Source organism: Mustelus asterias, chromosome 2, assembly GCF_964213995.1.
Source record: "Mustelus asterias chromosome 2, sMusAst1.hap1.1, whole genome shotgun sequence".
NCBI lineage: Eukaryota > Metazoa > Chordata > Chondrichthyes > Carcharhiniformes > Triakidae > Mustelus > Mustelus asterias.
Genome location: NC_135802.1, coordinates 5,593,566 through 5,614,492, shown reverse-complemented (window position 1 = coordinate 5,614,492; position 20,927 = coordinate 5,593,566). Strand labels below are relative to the sequence as shown.

Here is a 20,927-nt window from a genome sequence, read left to right as displayed (position 1 = left end):
TATCACAGCTTGGTATGGCTCCTGCTCTATCCAAGACTGCAAGAAACTACAAAGGGTCATGAATGAAGCCCAGTCCATCACTCAAACTAGCCTCCCATCCATTGACACTGTCTACACTTCCTGCTGCCTCGGAAAAGCAGCCAGCATAATTAAGGACCCCAAGCATCCTGGACATACTCTCTTCCACCTTGTTACATTCTTAAATATTTTCAAATAGCTCTGATTAATTACTTCCAAAATTAATACGTTTGAAACACCATTTGAACATTTCAATCAAGGCCGTCAAATGAGAATTGAATATTTATCTGAAGAGAGGGTGCTACAGGAAAAATGTGGATTTTTTAAAAATTCGCTCGTGGAACATGGGCATTGCTAGTTCACCAGCATTTATTTCCCATCTCTAGCTGCCCGCGGGCAGTTGAGAGTCAACTGCATTGCTGTGGCCTGGAGTAACATGTAGGCCAGACTGTAAAGGTGGCAGATTTCCATCCCTAAAGGTCATTAGTGAACCAGATGGGTTTTTACGACAATCGACAATGGTTTCATGGTCATCAGTAAATTCTTAATTCTAGATTTTTTTGTTGAATTCAAATTCCACCCTCTGCCCTGGCAGGATTCGAACCCAGGTCCCAGAACATTATCTGAATTTCTAGATTAATAGTCTAGTGATAATACCACTAGGCTATCACCTCCCCTATTGTGGGACTAGGTCGGTTGTTCTTGCAGACAGGCAGCACTGAAGCGATGGATTGAATGGCCTCCTTCTGTGTGATAACCATTCTATGATTCTATGAATGATAGATAACTGTGTGGGACACCAATGTGCTTTATTGGTTAAATAGCCTGTCACAATCACAGGCCAGGATTTTCCGGGCCTTCCCACCAGTGGAATCTTCCAGTCCTGCCTAAGCCCTTGTGGTGGGTTCCCCAGCAGCGCGACTGGAAAAGAACACAAATGGCCATTGAATTTTGTGAGACAGGAAGATCCCGCTGGCGGACAAGGGCAAGCCACATCTGCTGACGGAAAACACGCCACAGGTTGGACTGGAAAGTCCTGGCCACTCTTCACACACCAGGCCAGGAATGTGGTTTTGTGCCAAGTATCAGAAGGTCGGGACATGATAAAAGAAACTTGTTCAAAAAATATATTATTCAGTCCTGTGTAAACTCTACCTCACTTAGGTTAAACCTACACTTTCCACATTCCTGTGTCAGTCAGGGAGAATGCTATTTGACTGCCAGTTCCTGGGGCCAAATTCCAACCCTGTTATATTTGATGTGCGGTGTAGCCCTGTGAACTTCCTCAATACTTTTGCACAAGAGGAAAAGAGATAAAATAAATTTTGAAATTGTTCCTGGATCATTTCGGGAGGACTTATTGCTCAAGCACTGCCATTGAGACATGACACCAGTGTCTAATTTTTAAGCAATTCAGTACATTCGCACTCAGTTAAAAATGTTCTGGGAAGAGTACCAAGATTCGCATCATCTCTTGTGAAGGCTTTTATTGTTTTCGCCGGCAGCCCGATGTAGCTTCAGGGAAAGGATGTGTCATGTGGTGCATGTACCAGGCAGGAACTCTAGCCAAGGAGGCCAACATGCTTCAACCTTTTATGCTGCATTTTGAAAGGTTTTCACACTGAGATCTAATGACAGTGCCACTGTTAATACTCCCTCCAGAATGGGCGTGAAAGAACTTGCATCCTTTGTCAGATGAATAGTGAAGCAATAACAGTGTTAGATTACAGCGCCAGTCTTTTGGAGTCCTTTACAAGCAACATTAAAGCCAGCCATACCTCTGCCTAGAACTGTACTGTGCTTTTATTATCCTTTCACGGGATGTGAGCATTATTGGAAATTTGTTGCCATCCTTATTTGCCCATGAGCTGTTTGGTTTGCTAGGCCCATTCAGAGTCAACCGCATTGCCATGGATCTAGGGTCAGAAGGAGGCCAGACCACCTAAAGTTGGCAGATTTCCTTCCCTAAAGAGCATGTGTGAAAATTATGGATTTTAATGACAACCGATGATAGTTTCATCATCAACATTACTGATACTGGGAGGAGGGGCGATTTTGTGGGCGAACTCTCCGTGCACAGGGGCGCAGGCACGTAGTCCAGAAACCTCATTTCAATGCATTAACATATCAATCGCCAGCAGTCACTCTGGAACATCCCCCCCACACCCCCCTCACTGAATATTCAGCATTTACAACCTAAGTGTGATCCTGGTGACTTCACCTCCAAGGGGGATTTTGGAGGTGAGCACTCAGGCTGCCATCACTCTGCAGGGTGTTCAATGTTCAAGGGGCACTGGAGAGGATGCAGGGGACACAGATGAGTTGAAGCCAGGTGTGGGGTTTACTGTAACGAATTCAGGGGAAGGGGAACCGTGCTGGCCTTACTTATCATACATGTCAGGACACCCCTTGCTTGAAGGGGGTCTGGTGGTGTCCAAATCATCACTGAGTGAGTATCCTTTCTTGATGGGAGCTTGAGAGTGGGTGGAAGGAGGCTAATGCACAGGGTCAGTGCTGGGAGTGACTATGAGTTCTCTGGGTACAGTCCTGTAGCCTGAGATAATCTTGGTGGGTGACCCCTGGGGGCTGGGACCTTGAAGGACCCGGCCTGCTTTTGGGCAGCATGGGTTTGCAGTGTGACCCTCCTCAATGTGTGGGGCTGGAGGTCAGTCACTCACAGGGAGGGGGGTGTCAGATGGGCAGACACCCCCAGGGTCTCCTGGCTGGAAGGCCCTGGGTGTGCTCCTGCCAATCCTTCAGGTGCAAGAGGGACCCGGTGGTCCTTCATGGGATAGAGGGGCAGCTTGAGTGAGGTCCCGAAACCCCGGCATCATCTGCCGTTGATTCTTGTAGATTCCCACTAGTGTCTGCACAATGCAGTTGAAACTCTGCATCATGGAGCTCATGCCCTCAGCCATGAGGGTCATGAGCTGAATCTTGGAGTGGACATCCCTCACCATAGAATGCACCACATGCACCAAGGTCTCCACTTCCGGCACCATCTTTGCAATATTGGCCTTGTAATGTCGTAGTGACAGCACTAACTTCCCGGACAAAAGGCGAAAGAACTTCTCCAGTCGGCCTTGCAGTCCTTGTCAACCCGTCCTGATGCTCACGACTCTGTCTTTGCAGTTCCATCATCTCTGGAACAACTGGACCCAGAACCACATCATTGGCATTGGGCTTAGCAGAGCTCTGGCCTCTAGCTTCCCTCCGAGTGCCAGACCCCTAGAACATCCCTGCCTCCGCCTACTGTGGATCTTTAGCTGTGAGGTGCTCACCAGTGAGTGTCCCAGAAGTCTGCCTATTAGTTATTCCCATCGAGATGTGAGTATCTGCGCTGTTGGACGGTATGGGTTATAGCTGTGACGCCTCTTCACAGAGGGCTCCGAGAATCCTCGGAGTGGCCCATGTCCGTGGTCTGCAAGGACACGAGGATGGTCCTAACTGTGTTACAGATTTCCCCGAAAAGGAAGGAATATGGCATTCGTGCTTCATGGGGGATTAATGAAGGGACAATGTTTACTCATTTAAGGCTTGAAGAACGGTTGCGTGTCTTGCGGATTCAAGCTTTGATCTGATGCCCCCACTTTATCCTCTACACAGGTGCAGTCTTCCTCCTCCTCAGCCAGCTCAAGTACTGTCTTCTCAAAGGGTGTGAGTGTTCTGAACTCCGGCATGACTCCGCCAGGCTGCATCCACTCAAACCTGTTATGGTGGTGTTTGTCCTGCGACAGATAGGATGAGTGCAGGCGGGACTCCTGCCAAATCACATAGCAATGAAATGTGATGTGTGGCATTTGATCGCCCCAATGACTCAGTCAAGGAGCCTTTCCTCTCTTCATTTTAGTCATCAATTTGTTTAAGTTTCATCTTATGAGAAAGACAGTAAAACATGCATGGGCTTGTAAATAAAAAACGTAGGTATGAAAACTTGGAAGCAGTGTGTAAATGTATTCTCCTCTAAATAGCCTTGCCAGAAAGTCTAGATTTGTTGTCATGTGAATACAAGATCAAATTCAGTTGTAATGTCAGAGTTAGCACAGAAACAGTAATCCCAGCATTATTGAGCTCTGTCAGGAAAGATGAATATAAACCTTAAGTGGACCAGTTTATGCAGTTAGGGCACAGGGCTTAATCGCAAACTTTGTAGATTATATGAAATCTGCAATGATTTCATGTAACAGGAGGACACAGGTCGGTGAAGGCAGTCATGAAATATTGGTCCAGATCTTTGCTGAGTTGCGCTGACATGAAAGGCAATTAAAAATGGCAGGTGGGAACAGATTCCAGGATTCCCACACCCATTTCCAACAATTTTGTCCGGCATGGGGTAAGCGTGCAGGTAGCCAACCCTGACACAGCACTCTCTTGCCAGCTTCCTTCCAAGGATAGGCACCCCCTGTGACTCTTGGTGGAGCCAGGTCCCTGCTGCAACCAAGGTGGTTAAAGGCATCTCAGAGAAAGCATGAATCATTGGAGAACACAAGTCCCCAGTCATCAACACAAAGAAAACAGGGCAATCAACATTTTCATTGAAAAATACATTGGCCCTCTTATGTTCTCAGAGAGCTGTATGTATTATCAATGTCAGAAGCTTTTATCCACTTCAGATCACTTCATCATATTTAAGGAAACACACAGGATAAAAACTTTTCAATGAGACAGCAAGCTATTATAAGGAAATAAAGATCTCAATCAAATAAAGCTTTCAACTCACTTTTGCAACTGTATAAATGTTGCTTGCTGAGATCTAAGTGTCTTAGCCATTCTAGGACCTCAACCAAGCATTCATAATGAGGCTATCTGTTCATCCTGCTTCAGTTGATACTGTTGCCAGTTGCAAAGGAGATAAAGGGGCATGAAGGGGGCAGGGAGGATGTGAGGGGACATGGGAGAGGGTTTGAGAGGCATGGAGTGCATGTGGAGTGGGGTGGCGGAGCCAGAGTGTTAAGGCCACTTCTTATTCTTTCATGGAGTGCAGGCATTACTGGCTAGGCCAGTGTTTATTGCTCATCCTTAGTTGCTCTTGAGAAGTTGGTGGTGAGCTGTCTTCTTGAACCGCTGCAGTCCATGTGGTGTAAGAACACCCAGAATTCCGTGAGGGGGGGAGTTCCAGGATTTTGATCCAGCAACAGTGAAGGAATGGTGATATATTTCCAAGATAGGATGATGTGTGACTTGGAAGGGAACTTAAAAGGTGGTGATGTTCCCATGCATCTGCTGCCCTTGTCCTTCTAATTGATAGAGGTCATGGGTTTGGAAGGTGCTGTCAGAGGAGCCTTGGTGAGTTGCTGCAGTGCATGCTATAGATGGTACACACTGCTGCCACTGTGTGTCAGCGGTGGAGGGAGTGACTGTTTAAGGTAATGGATTGAATGTCAGTCAAGCAGGCTGCTTTGTCCTGGATGGTGTTTGGTGTTGTTGGAGCTGTACTCATCCAGGTAAATGGAAAGTGTTTCATCACACTCTTAGCTGTTGGTAGTGAGGGATTCAGTGATTGTAATTCAATTGAATCAAGGGGAGATTGTTAGACTCTCTCTGGTTGGACTTGGTCATTGCCTGACACTTGTATAGCACAAATGTTACTTGCTACTTAACATGGGAACATAGAAACTGGAAGCACGAGTAGGCTATTCGGCCCTTTGAACCAAACAGCCTAACAGCCAAAACCATAGACTCTGAAGATGGGAAGACTCGAAACATTAGCTCTATTCTCTTTCTACAGATGCTGTCAGACCTGCTGACATTTTCCAGTATTTTCTGTTTTTGTTTCAGATTCCAGCATCTGCAGTATTTAGCTTTTAGCCAGAACCTAAATGTTGCCCGGTTCTTGTTGCAGTTGGACCCAGAATTCTTCAGTACCTGAGGCATCGTGCTGAACATTGTGTAATTATGAGTAAACATCCCCACCTCTGACTTTAATACAGAGAGATGGACATTGATGAAGCAGCTGAAGATGATTGGCCCTGGGAAACTCCTCTGAGAAACTCATGCAGTGATGTTCCATCTAAGAACTGTGGTGGAAAAATAGGATTCAGAGACAGTCAGCCATGGATAGGAACAACGTTTATTTTACTCTGCAGAGGTCGCGTTCCTCCTGCCACTTGAGAGAGTGGGGGGAAGGCGCACCCGAGTACAGCAAATGAGTCTTTATACCTATTCTACTAGCCTGGCTACACAGACACACAGGCAGTAATGAGCTAATACATAGAACATAGAACAGTACAGCTGTTCTATGTTCTACAGCAATAATAATGCTGACATGAGGAAAAACCTTTTCACGCATTGAGCGATTAGGATCTGAAATGTACTGCCTGAGAGTGTGGTGGCAAGTTCAATTGAAGCATTCAAGATGGAATTGGATTATTATCTGAAAAGGAAGATTGTGCAGGTGAGAAGGTGAGAGACTAGCACTAGGTGCATTTTTCCTTCAGAGGCCAGCACAGTGGTATAGAACATAGAACAGTACAGCACAGAACAGGCCCTTCAGCCCACGATGTTGTGCCGAGCTTTATCTGAAACCAAGATCAAGCTATCCCACTCCCTATCATCCTGGTGTGCTCCATGTGTCTATCCAATAACCGCTTAAATGTTCCTAAAGTGTCTGACTCCACTGTCACTGCAGGCAGTCCATTCCACACCCCAACCACTCTCTGCATAAAGAACCTACCTCTGATATCCTTCCTATACCTCCCACCACGAACCCGATAGTTATGCCCCCTTGTAATAGCTCCATCCACCCGAGGAAATAGTCTTTGAACGTTCACTCTATCTATCCCCTTCATCATTTTATAAACCTCTATTAAGTCTCCCCTCAGCCTCCTCCGCTCCAGAGAGAACAGCCCTAGCTCCCTCAACCTTTCCTCATAAGACCTACCCTCCAAACCAGGCAGCATCCTGGTAAATCTCCTCTGCACTCTTTCCAGCGCTTCCACATCCTTCTTATAGTGAGGTGACCAGAACTGCACACAATATTCCAAATGTGGTCTCACCAAGGTCCTGTACAGTTGCAGCATAACCCCACGGCTCTTAAACTCCAACCTCCTGTTAATAAAAGCTAACACACTATAGACCTTCTTCACAACTCTATCCACTTGAGTGGCAACCTTTAGAGATCTGTGGATACGGACCCCAAGATCTCTCTGTTCCTCCACAGTCTTCAGAACCCTACCTTTGACCCTGTAATCCACATTTAAATTAGTCCTACCAAAATGAATCACCTCACATTTATCAGGGTTAAACTCCATTTGCCATTTTTCAGCCCAGCTTTGCATCCTATCTATGTCTCTTTGCAGCCTACAACAGCCCTCCACCTCATCCACTACTCCACCAATCTTGGTGTCATCAGCAAATGTACTGATCCACTGTGGTGAACCATTGTCGGTTCCCACCAGGTAGTGCTGAGCCATGGTCTGGCCAGTACTATGAGTCTGTAGATATGTTATTGTTGGGGTTAGGGTTGGGCTGTTCTACCTGTTAATATAGTCCTATGGTACACCCCAGTTGGCTCCGCCTCCTGGGAGAGGTATAAAGGTCACTGCTCTGCCTGGTGACCCTTTAGTCTGGGATTGTATACTGTATATAGTAGCTCCGTTATTGTTGGCAATAAAAGCCTTTATTTCCCGAGTACATCCAGCCTCTCGTGTGTTATATCGCGCATCAATTTTATTGCCAACAAGTAAATTCTTTTTTTTTGAAAAAAAAACGACAAAAGAAAACATGGAGCAAATGCTTAAACCCGAACGGCTTACGTTGGACCCACGTGCGGCGGGAGCATTGAACACTTTCGACCACTGGTTGAAGTGTTTCCAAGATTACCTCGACGCCTCCACAGCGGTCACCGACGACGCCGACAGACTCCAGGTCCTCCACGCGAGGGTAAGCGACGCTGTATACCTAGCGATCCGTGGGGCCACCGACTACAAAGGGGCCCTCCAGCTTCTCAAGAAGCGATACAACAAACCACCGAATGAGATCCATGCTCGATACCTTCTGGCCACTCGACAGTGGCAGCCCGGCGAAACGACGGAACAGTACGCATGCGAGCTTCAGCAGCTAGCCAGAGCCTGCAACTGCAAGTCAATGTCGGCAGACCAGTACATGAACGACCTAGCTCGAGATGCTTTCGTGGCGGGAATCGGCTCGTCGTACATCCGCCTTCGGCTGTTGGAGCAAGGTAACCTCGATCTCACTAAAACCATAGAGTTAGCTGACGCTCTAGAAATGGCCTCCGAAAGTCTGGCGATGTACCCCGACGACCACGTGGAGACAGTGTGGCAGGGGCAGTCGCAGACTCCACTTCATTCAGCGGGACCGAAAAACAGCGCGATTGCGTTCCCAGCCTCGGACCTGACGACGGCAGCAGCTCCAGGTGGCCCGCGGTGTTACTTCTGTGGGGGGGTGAAACACCCTCGGCAGTGATGTCCAGCTAAAGCGGTGCTGTGCTCCGCCTGCAGCAAGAAGGGGCATTATTCCAAAGTATGCCGGTCCAAACCTCCATCCAAGAACAGCAGTGCGGCGTGTGACTCCCCGGAGCCGGCCTCCTTGTCTTCTGCGTCTTCAAGGTCTTCTACCACGTGCGATTCCAGGACGTCGCCATTCCGAACGACGGCGTCGCAAGACACGTGCGACCTGCAGGGGCCGCAGGTTTTGGCGCCATCGTCCACGTGCGACCTATGGGGGCAGCCATTTTGGTCGGCACCAACCGCGAATGACCAGCAGGGGTCGTCATCAACCATCTCAGCTGCCTGCAGTTGCACCCACGAACCAACAGTGGCGTCGATCATCCTGGACCAGGCCAAGCCTCACAGACTCAACAAGTCCATGATGGACATACAGGTAAACAGACGCCCAGTTTATTGTTTGTTTGACAGCGGGAGCACGGAAAGCTTCATTCACCCGGACACCATGAAGCGGTGTGGCCTCCGGATTCGGACTGTCAAGCAGACAATTTCGATGGCGTCAAGGTCCCGGTCTGTCACCGTGCTAGGGAGCTGCGTGGTCAATCTGACGGTGCAGGGCACGGTTTACGAGAACTTCAGGCTCCTTGTGTTACCGCACCTTTGCGCGCCAATACTCCTAGGACTAGATTTTATGGTCCACTTGAAGAGTGTAACCCTGCAGTACGATGGGCCACTCCCTCCGCTTTCAGTGGGAGACCCGCAGCCTCTAAATTGCCCAACGCGCTCCACATGTCGTCTCTCAACGCTTAGGATTACCACACCCTCCTTATTCCAGAATCTCGTGCCAGGCTGCAAGCCCATCGCAACAAAGAGCAGGCGTTACAGCGCTGAGGATCGGATCTTCATTCGATCTGAAGTTCAGCGGCTCCTCAAGGAAGGGATCATCCAACCTAGCGCTAGTCCTTGGAGAGCGCAAGTCGTGGTGGTTAAGAATGGGAACAAACCCCGGATGGTCATAGACTATAGTCAGACCATTAACAGATACACGCAGCTGGATGCGTATCTCCTCCCGCGCATATCTGACATGGTCAACCAGATTGCACAGTACCGGGTGTTCTCCACCATCGACTTAAAATCTGCTTATCACCAGCTCCCCATTCGCCCAGAGGACCGACAATACATGGCCTTTGAGGCGGATGGTCGCCTGTACCATTTTTTAAGGGTTCCTTTCGGTGTCACGAATGGGGTCTCGGTCTTCCAGCGTGCTATGGACCGAATGGTGGACCAGAACGGGCTGCGGGCTACCTTTCCGTACCTGGATAACGTCACCATCTGCGGCCATGACCAGCAGGACCACGATGCCAACCTTAGATTCTTACGCACTGCATCTCACCTGAATCTGACCTACAACAGGGAGAAGTGTGTATTTCGCACGCGCCGCCTAGCTATCCTCGGATACGTGGCGGAAAACGGGGTCCTTGGCCCTGATCCAGACCGTATGCGTCCTCTCCTCGAACTTCCCCTGCCCACTAGCATCAAAGCACTGAGAAGATGTTTAGGCTTCTTCTCATACTATGCACAGTGGGTTCCCACTTACGCGGACAAAGCCCGTCTGCTCATCAAGTCTCCCTCTTTTCCCCTAGCAACAGAGGCTCGCTTAGCCTTTGCAAGAATAAAAGCCAACATCGCGAAAGCCACGATGCACGCTATCGATGAGTCCATCCCCTTCCAGGTGGAGAGTGATGCATCTGATTTCGCCCTGGCCGCCACACTTAACCAGGCGGGCAGGCCCGTCGCCTTTTTCTCTCGCACCCTCCAAGGCCCTGAAATTCGACATTCGGCGGTGGAAAAGGAGGCCCAGGCCATTGTGGAGGCCGTTCGGCATTGGCGCCATTACTTGGCGGGTAAACGGTTCACTCTACTCACGGACCAGCGGTCCGTGGCGTTCATGTTCAACAACACATTACGGGGTAAGATCAAGAATGATAAAATCTTGAGGTGGAGAATCGAACTCTCCACCTACAATTATGATATCATGTACCGTCCAGGGAAGCTCAACGAGCCCTCGGATGCCCTGTCGCGTGGAACATGCGCTAGTATGCAGGAGAATCGATTGCAGGCTCTCCACAATGACCTCTGCCATCCGGGGATCACTCGGCTCTTCCACTTCATAAAAGCCCGGAATCTACCCTACTCGGTGGAGGATGTCAGGTCCATAACCAGAAGCTGCCGGGTATGCGCGGAATGCAAACCGCACTTCTACCGACCTGACAGGGCACACCTCGTTAAGGCCACTCGTCCCTTCGAAAGACTGAGTGTGGACTTTAAGGGCCCCCTTCCCTCGACAGATCGGAACGTGTACTTCCTCAATGTGGTTGATGAGTACTCATGATTCCCTTTTGTCATTCCCTGTTCTGATATGACCGCTGCCACGGTTATCAAGGCATTTCATGATCTTTTCACCCTGTTCGGTTACCCCTGTTATATCCACAGCGATAGGGGCTCGTCGTTCATGAGCGATGACTTGAGGCAATACCTGCTCTCATATGGGATTGTCTCTAGTAGAACCACGAGCTACAACCCAAGGGGTAACGGACAGGTCGAACGAGAGAATGCTACAGTCTGGAAGGCTGTCTTACTGGCGTTGAGGTCTAAAGGTCTTCCAGTCTCCCGTTGGCAAGAGGTACTCCCTGATGCGCTCCACTCCATATGCTCACTCCTGTGTACGGCAACCAACGCTACTCCTCATGAGAGAATGTTTTCATTCCCTAGGAAGTCTTCCTCTGGGACCTCATTACCGTCTTGGTTGACGTACTCAGGACCTGTCCTCCTGCGGCGGCATGTTAGGACCTGCAAGTCCGACCCTTTGGTTGAACAGGTCCATCTCCTCCACGCCAACCCTCAATATGACTATGTGGCATATCCTGACGGGCGAGAGGACATGGTCTCGATTCGAGATCTGGTGTCAGCAGGGGGCTTGGAAACCCCTGTCGCTCCCACACCTCCTGTTAGCGACCCCCCAACCATTATTTCCCCTCCTGACACGGCGCGGGCAGTATCGGGACCACCACTTAACCCTCTTACTCCCGTGTACAGCTTGCCTGAGTCCAGGAGATGGTCGCCACTTCAAGGCGTGCCCGAGTTCAGCGGATTGTCACCACCTCGGGGTCTACCGGCCCGTGAGGCACTGGAGGAGTCGCTGGACACCGCCTTGGAGAGAACGTCACCGCGACTGCCTGAACCGGTGTCATCGCCGGTGTTGAGGAGGTCACAACGACTGTGCGGTCCCCCTGACCATTTGAACTTATAGACAAATGAACAATTGTTCTGTGTTTTGTACCCCGCCGGCCTTTGTTTTCAAAGGAGGGGTGAATGTGGTGAACCATTGTTGGTTCCCACCAGGTAGTGCTGAGCCATGGTCTGGCCAGCACTATGAGTCTGTATATATGTTACTGTTGGGGTTAGGGGTGGGCTGTTCTACCTGTTAATATAGTTGTTATGGTACACCCCAGTCGGTTCCGCCTCCTGGGAGAGGTATAAAGGTCACTGCTCTGCCTGGTGACCCTTTAGTCTGGGATCGTGTACTGTATATGGTAGCTCTGTTATTGTTGGCAATAAAAGCCTTTATTTCCCGAGTACATCACGCCTCTCGTGTGTTATATCGCGCATCATCATTACATGTATCATCCAGTACTCCCAGCCTCCCCACAGCTGGGTGAGCCAAGCAAACCAAGCATTGTCTGCTGCCAGGGGCACACGAATGGCCTCTCTCATAATCTTAATGACATTAGTTATGTTCTCATGTTCATCAGGTATATAAAAACAGCAGGATGTATTAAGCAGTTTGCAGACGCCTCCTCGCTCCTCCAGGAGAATCAGGAGTTTCATGGGGTGCGATCCTGTCCACTTCATGTTGCCTCATCTGGTGCTTGCTGGGGTTCTGGTACTCGCTTGCAATGGCTGGCGTGAACCCACGTAGCCCTCTCTGCTACCTTTACCGCTGTCTGCGTCACAAGGAGCACCTGGAATGGTCCCAACCACCTTCTGGCTTTCCAACTCTTCCTTCTAAAATCCTTTATCACTACCCACTCGCCTGGTCGTAGGTCATGCAGTTTTCCCTCTGCTGGTCGTGGTAGGGCTTCCTTCACTTGGGCCTGTATTTGAGACAAAACTGCAGAAAGTTTTGCACAATAATGTAGCATTTCATCCTCACAATGACTGTTTAGGGTTCTTATAACAGGTTTTGGCCCAATCCCAGTGTTAGGTGGTCTGCCAAAGAGTATCTCAAATGGGCTCAAGTTAGCTCTTCCCCTTATCCTGGTTCTCATGTACATTAACACCACGGGCAGGGCTTTTGTCCATGGCGTTCCCATCTCATCACAGCATTTTGCTAACTTGTTCTTTAAGGTAGCGTTTTCCCTCTCTACTGCTCCCCCACTTGCTGGGTGGTATGCACAATGCTGTCTGAGGTCTATACCCAAGCATTCCCCCACTTGCTTAAGCGCCTGGTTCACAAAATGTGTGCCATTATCGCTACTGATCTTTTCTGGTATACCCCACCGCGGGATTATTTCCGTCAGCAGAGCCTTGACAACTGCACTAGCATCTTGTCTAGCTGTAGGGAACGCCTCTATCCACTTAGAGAACATATCAACCATCACCAAGCAGTATTTTTTCCCTTCGCTTGAGGAGAGTTCGATAAAGTCCATCTGAATGTGTTCGAAGGGTCCCTGTGGTTCTGGGTGCGCTCCCTGACTCATCTTTATTCCTCTTCCTACATTATTAGTAGCACAGATGACACATTGTTCACAACATTTTTGAGAGTAATTAGTGAAGCCCCTAGTGTACCAGTATGTAGAGATACTCCTGAACATCCCCCCTTTTGACACATGATCCTTCCCGTGTGTCAATTTAGCATAGTGTGGGAACAATGCTTTTGGCAAGCGTGGCTTTCCATTGGAGCCGTACCATACCCCTTCTTGTACCTTACCTCCCGTCTTTGACCATTCCCTCTTCTCGCCCGGCGAGGCTTGTGTCTGCAAATCCTGTAGGTCCGCTGTTGGGGTAGAAACTGGTAACATTGGCATGTTTGCATTATCACTAATGGCCTTCTGCGCCGCTGCTTTTGCCGTCGCATCTGCTCTGGCGTTTCCCTGTGAGACTGGATCAGCCTTTCCAGTGTGCGCATCACACTTACAGACTGCTATAACTCTGGGTAAAAGGACTGCCTCCAAGAGATCAGGAATCAGCGCATGATGTGTGATCGGCTTGCCCGTTGACGTTAAGAAGCCTCTATGTTTCCATAGTGTCCCAAAATCATGGGTCACCCCAAAAGCATATCTACTATCCATATAGATAGCAACGGACTTTCCCTTTGCGAGTTTGCATGCCTCCGTGAGGGCCACAAGCTCTGCAGCCTGCGCTGACAAATGTCTGGGGAGTGGTTCTGCTTTTACTGTGTCATGTAGCGTAACTATAGCATATCCCACCCGGTTTTGGCCCGTCTCCTGGTCCCTGAATGCAGATCCATCCACAAACAGTTCCAGGTCGGGATTTTGTAATGGAATTTCCTGCAGGTCAGGTCTTGGACTGCAAACCTCATTAGTCAGGGCAACACAATCGTGTGGTTCCCCATCATCTGCAGTGGGGAGGAGAGTGGCAGGGTTAAGTACGGTGCACCTTTTGACTGTGACGTTTGGCATCTCCAATAGCACCGTGTTATACCTTAGCCATCTGGCTGCGGACATGTGAGCTGTTTTTTGTTCTAAGAGGAGAAGTGAGACCGCATGTGGTACGAGCAGTGTTAAGTCACTGTAACCCACAATATCTCTAGAAGTGTTTACTGCTTTCTCAGCCGCCTCAACTGCCCTCAGGCAGGAGGGCAGCCCCGCCGCTACTGGATCTAGTTTAGCGGAGAAATACGCCACCAGTCTGAGCCTTCCCCCATGCTCTTGCAGCAGCACCGATGTCATGCAACCTCTCTTTTCATCCACTGCTTGAGTGAAAGGCTTATCTGGATTGGGCAGTCCTAGGGTTGGTGTAGTCTGCAATGCTAGCTTCAAATCTCTAAATGCCTACTCTGCTTCAGGGGTCCAGTTAAGTACACCATGAGCCTGTAAGCCCTTTCCATGGGCTATGCCACTCAGAGGGGCCTCGAGAACGGCATAATTGGGGACAAAGGTTCGACAATATGAGCACATGCCCAGAAAGGACAACAATTGTTTTTTCGTCTTTGGCTTTGGGATTTCCTGGATCGCTTTTACTCTACTTTGCTCCAGAGCTTTACCCTGTCCTTTAATCAGATGCCCTCGAAACTTTACTTGTTCTTGTACAAATTGTAACTTGGAGAGACTCGCTTTGTGTCCTTCTCTAGCTAGGTGACGCAACAGTATCACTGTGTCCCTTTCACATTGTTCCTTGGTGGGAGCCGCAATCAGCAGTCATCCACATACTGCAGGAGAGCTGTCCCAGAGGACAAGACCAGCGGTTCTAAACTCCTTTTCAGTACCTCATTATAGATCGTGGGGGACTCACAATACCCCTGGCACAGCCTGGTGAATGTATAGGACTTCCCTTTAAACGAAAAAGCAAACCAGTACTGACTATCTGGGTGGACAGGTATACTAAAAAATGCATTCGCAAGGTCTACTACCGAGAACCATCTGCTCTCGGGTGGAATCTGCACTAAAATGGTATACGGATTCGGAACATTAGGGGCCCTAGGCACAACTGCACCGTTGACTTCTTGCAAATCTTGCACAAATCGCCACTCCTCAGGTTCCCTTGGAAGTGTTGCCTTGCGCACAAGGAAAATTGGCGTACGCACCGGTGAACTTTCGCAGGGTACTATGACCCCTGTTTTCAACAATGAATTAAATACCGGAGTGATTCCCTCCACCGCGTCCGGTTTCAATGGATACTGTGTCTTGCATGGCCTATAATCAGATTTTGGGGTAATTCTTATAGGTTCACAATTTCGCACTAGACCTACATCATGCTTTCCCATCGCCCAATGCTCCCCGGGAACCGTCTGCAACCGTGGATCATCAGCAGGCATTTGCACAAAACACTGATTTGTGTCCTTATATTTCGTCCCTGAGACAGGGATTATTTCCATTACTTGGGATAACCAATTAAGACTTTTTCTATATGTTTGTATTCTGGCACTGAACCACACCGCTGTATCCGAAGTCAGCACCCAGTCACTAGTTTTAAGATTCCTAAGGATCCACGGTCCCAAACCCCTCCACAGTTCACCACGCCCTTTCGCCAGCAATACATGGGGATATGACCCTTCTATCGTAAAGGGGTGTGGTGCTCCCGATCTCAGGCTTATTCTTGACAAGCCCACATTGGCTGCACACCTATGTTCATCCCAATACAGCTCCTGCACCAATAGCATCGCAGACCTCTGCAACTTTCTAAACCATTCACTTTGATACCAGTTATCTGGTCCCCCAAAATGAATGTGTGCTGTGCAATGTAAATTTTCTTCTGACTTAAAGTCAGTGTTAGTAGGGTTAACACATGCGTGTGCTTCCCCCATGAGCGCTCAGTTCACTGAACTCACAGCAGTTGGAGTCAATCTCCATTCATAAACATATATCAGAGGTCTGGCATCAAATTTAACTCCTTGGAATCCGTCCTCCTCCCCTTCTGTCACTCTCAATCCTTCTGGGGTACTAATTAAGTTAAGCCTCAACCTCCCTATTAAATCTCGTCCCATGAGATTTATTGGACAACATCTGGAGAGTAAAAACGCAAACTTAAAGTGTTCTCCACCATTCTAAAGGTGCTGTGAACTGCTCATTTACTATGACGCCAGATGCTCCTCTGGAGTTCAGATACCTCCCGCTCATTTTAACTGTTGTTTTTAGCTGACCGACCTGTATTACAGAGTTCCCTGCACTGGAGTCGACTAAAAACGTAAGGCTCTCTCCCTCAACAGTCAATGCATACTCTGGCATTCGTTTATAAAATTCCTCCCGATACCTAACGAATGTATCTTGTAATTCAGGCCCACACGCCACGTCCCGTTCAGCCCGCGTAATTTGTTCGAGTAGGTTAGTATGAATAGTTAGCTTAAGCGATTCTTCATTGCAAAGCATTAAAGTTTTGGACTCACCCTCTCCTTCAGGCATACCCCTCTCGTCCCCTCCTTCTCCTCCTAGTCAGTTAGCTTCATCAGCTTCCTTACCCTCGTCTCGTGGCCCTTTTCCTTTGTTGGGCAATCTCTTGCCCAGTGGTCTTTACCTCCGCATGTGAAGCACCCATCCGTTCTTCCTCGTCCTCGCCATCGGCCTCCTCTGCCTCTTCCTCTTGCCCGTCCTCTACCTCTTCCTCTTTCTGAAGTCTGTGACACCATTTGCATCATAGTTAACTGTGCCTGGTGAGTTTGGTCCTCCCTCTTTTTGTTCCGTTTTGCCTTTTCTTGCACTAACAACTTCTCAGCGTGTATGGCATGTTGTTCAATCAAATTAAGTTTTCCTGTATCCCATGTGATGCATGTGTTTCTCACAATCTTAGCAATGTCCTCATGTAGTCCATTCGTAAAACTGTTCCCCAGGTGTGCCTCGTACGGGGTTACCTCGGCTGCGTTCATGTCAGCTGGTGCTGTAAGTCCGCTGTGAGCATTGTGGATCTCTGTGAGTCGGGTCAGATACTGGGACACAGTTTCTCCATCACGCTGCTTACACATGGCAATCTTTGTCATGTCCATTCTTACTGGAAAAGCAGTCCGGCAGGCATCCACCAGTCCCGTGACAAAAGCATTATAAGGCACGTTGTCATCATGGTCTTGCTGGACCTGGCGGGCTTGTACATTTCCATCCGGCCAGTTGTATCTAATCTTAGAGATGTCGGCTCCTAACTTTCTGCCCAGTAAGCGATGCATTTCTTGTGAGGTGGGGCGAAACTCAAGACAGAACCTGCGTACTTCTTCTGCAAATCTTTGGCCCCCCGTTTCTCGGGGATCTGGCAGTTGTTCATAGGCACATCCAATGTCCTTCATCGTCCATGGTCGGTGAACGAGTACGGGAGCCCCGTTGGGACCTGCCACGTCCACCATTGGGGTTGTAAGAACACTATCCAGGACTTCATCTTTTTCTTCTTCATCTTCTGACGATTTCAGGGCATTCTGAGGAGCGACCTTAGATCCCTCAGCCACCTTACTTCGGGTATGATGGGACACTGGGGAGTCAATGTCTGGGTAGAGTCGGATCCCATGCGCTGTCGAAGCGGAGGGCAGTGCGGGCGGCGGTTCACTGTATGGTGGTGGACCCATCCTTCCTTGCAGCGATTGCGGGGCCGGACCCACTTGGACCCCTTGTCCCTGAGGAGGAGCCGTTGGACGCGGGGGGCAGCCATCCAGGTCGGGATCATCCTTAATGGGGTATCCTGAAACAGACTTATGACACTGGAGATTATCAAGTTCCCGCGCGGTCTCTCTGGGTTTCGGTCGTGACCGTCTATCACGTATTTCTGCCTCAGTCTTCCACATATTAAATGCCACCCAATCTATTTTTACCTTTTTCTTCTTCCCTTTTTTCTCACTTTCTTTCTCCTTCTGCTCCAGTCTGGCCCTTAACAATTCTAATTGCCTGACACTAAAACTCCCCCCTTCGGGAAAACCACACTCCTTCACCCACATTTCTACCTGGCATACGGAATCTTGTCCGTAATTGATCACCATGTATCGCTCGTTCGGGCTGTTTAAAATTATTGTATTCACAGACCCCTTGTCATTGCTGTTACCCATGACCAGTCTCTTATTAGTGACAGTGGCACAATCTTACAGTGATCTCAAAATCTAGGTCCAACCTATCCTTTTGACTTGATTTTTCCTCCGGAGGTCACCTCACCCAGGCGCGTCCACCTGGGCGGCATGGTTTTCGTAAACCAGCAAACCAGAAGGTTTTCCTAAACCAACAAACAAATACCCCCTCTTTTGGGTATTTTACGGGTCCAACCCGTCGGTAGATCCAAGTCTAAACCTACCCTGTCACTGTAAGAGTGTCCAACAAGTTCCCAATTTTGTAATTTGAACGACTGAATAAATAAAATCCTTACCACAGATTTTAGTTCGGATCCCGGTGCCGAGGCGACACAGTGAACTCCCTGGTCCTCTTGCGCTTGGTAGCCAATTTTTGCGTTTAAGATGAGGTGAAAAGCCCCCAAGGCGTCAGCGCTAACGCCTCCCCGGACCTTCCTCAAACACGGGATCCCGGACGAGCCCCCAAGAACTGTGGTGGAAAAATAGGATTCAGAGACAGTCAGTCATGAACATAAGAACATAAGAAATAGGAGCAGGAGTAGGCCATCTGGCCCTTCGAGCCTGCCCCGCCATTCAACAAGATCATGGCTGATCTGAAGCGAATCAGTTCCACTTACCCGCCTGCTCCCCATAACCCCTAATTCCCTTATCGATCAGAAAACTATCTACCCGTGATTTAAACATATTCAACGAGGAAGCCTCAACCACTTCAATGGGCAGAGAATTCCAGAGATTCACTACCCTCTGACAGAAGAAGTTCCCCCTCAACTCTGTTCTGAACCGGCCCCCCCTTATTTTGAGGCTGTGCCCTCTAGTTCTGGTTTCCCTTCTAAGTGGAAAGAATCTCTCCACCTCTACCCTATCCAGCCCCTTCATTATCTTATATGTCTCTATAAGATCACCCCTCATCCTTCTAAACTCCAACGAGTACAGACCCAATCTGTTTAATCTCTCCTCATAAGCTACACCCCTCACCTCCGGTATCAACCTGGTGAACCTTCTCTGCACTCCCTCCAAGGCCAATATATCCTTTCGCAAATAAGGGGACCAAAACTGCACACAGTACTCCAGTTGCGGCCTCACCAGTGCCTTGTACAGTTGCAGCAAGACCTCCCTGCTTTTATATTCTATCCCCCTCGCGATAAAGGCCAACATTCCATTCGCCTTCTTGATCACCTGCTGCACCTGCAGACTGAGTTTTTGCGATTCGTGCACAAGGACCCCCAGGTCCCTCTGCACAGTCGCACAATGTAATTTTTCTCCATTTAAATAATATTCCAATTTACTATTATTTCTTCCAAAGTGGATAACCTCACATTTGCTAACATTATATTCCATCTGCCAGATCCTCGCCCACTCGCTCAGCCTATCCAAATCTCTCTGCAGACTTTCCGCGTCCTCCACGCAATTCGCTTTCCCACTCACCTTCGTGTCATCAGCAAACTTGAATACCCTAGATTCAGTCCCCTCCTCCAGATCATCTATGTAAATGATAAACAAATGAGGCCCCAGCACCGATCCCTGCGGCACGCCACTGGTCACCAACTGCCAACCAGAAAAGCACCCATTTATCCCAACTCTCTGCTTCCTGTTAGATAGCCAATCCCCAATCCACGCCAACACCTTACCCCTAACTCCGTGTACCCCAATCTTCTGCAGCAACCTTTTGTGAGGCACCTTATCGAACGCCTTCTGGAAATCTAAAAACACCACATCCACCGGTTCCCCTCTGTCAACCGCACTAGTGACATCTTCATAAAAGTCCAGTAGATTCGTCAAACACGACTTTCCCTTCATGAGTCCATGCTGCGTCTGCTTGATCGAACCATTCTTATTCAGGTGCTCTGTTATTTCCTCTTTAATAATGGACTCTAGCATCTTCCCAACTACGGACGTTAAGCTAACCGGCCTGTAGTTACCCGCCTTTTGTCTACTTCCTTTCATGGATAGGAACAACGTTTATTTTACTCTGCAGAGGTCGCGTTCCTCCTGCCACTTGAGAGAGTGGGGGGAAGGCGCGCCCGAGTACAGCAAACGACAGTCTTTATACCTATTCTACTAACCTGGCTACACAGACACACAGGCAGTAATGAGCTAATACAATATCAGTACTTTTTCATTCCGTATTAGGGAGTTGTTTTTCTTCCTTTGCTGTATTTTCCTTATCTTCCTCATTCAGCCAGTTTTAATCAGTCTCCTCGCTTCTGCAGTTTCTCAACCACGCCCTTGTGCAGCTGCTCAACCTTGAGTTTTAATCATTTTAGTTCCTCCTTATTGAACTAGCCCAAGCTTGGCCATCCTGACCTGTGGTCTACTGTGTTCTTTATGTTAAAATTTTCCATTACAGATGATTGACCTCGAACCACTACAACCATCTTCCTTTGTGCGTGGTCTGATTCCAGCCAGTGGAGAGTTTTCCCCATTTGTGCCACACAAGTGTGGGTCTTAACAGGTAATCAAGTCTTTACAATGCCAGTGTTATACCTGTAAAGACTTGATTACCTGTTAAGACTCCATCCATTATCTTGTAATTGAGTTTGTGTCTATATATGCCCTGTTTGTGAACCCAACTTCCACTCACCTAATGAAGGAGCAGCGCTCCAAAAGCTCGTGCTACCAAATAAACCTGTTGGACTTTAGCCTGGTGTTGTGAGACTTCTTACTGTGCCCACCCCAGTCCAACGCTGGCATCTCCACATCATGGTTAAGGACAATATTGATGCCACCTTCCA

General features: G+C 48.7%; 1 protein-coding gene across 1 annotated transcript; it reads right to left on the bottom strand.

Moving 5' to 3' along the window:
• Positions 1-12,033: 12,033 nt before the first annotated feature.
• LOC144503028 (uncharacterized) lies at positions 12,034-20,318 on the bottom strand. Its single transcript, XM_078227535.1, has 3 exons — positions 19,824-20,318; positions 18,492-18,664; positions 12,034-12,577 (listed from the first exon to the last, which is right to left on the bottom strand). Exons 1-3 carry the CDS (start codon positions 20,137-20,139, stop codon positions 12,332-12,334), a joined length of 735 nt encoding a protein of 244 aa, XP_078083661.1. The 5' UTR covers positions 20,140-20,318; the 3' UTR covers positions 12,034-12,331.
• Between the last annotated feature and the right edge of the window lie 609 nt (positions 20,319-20,927).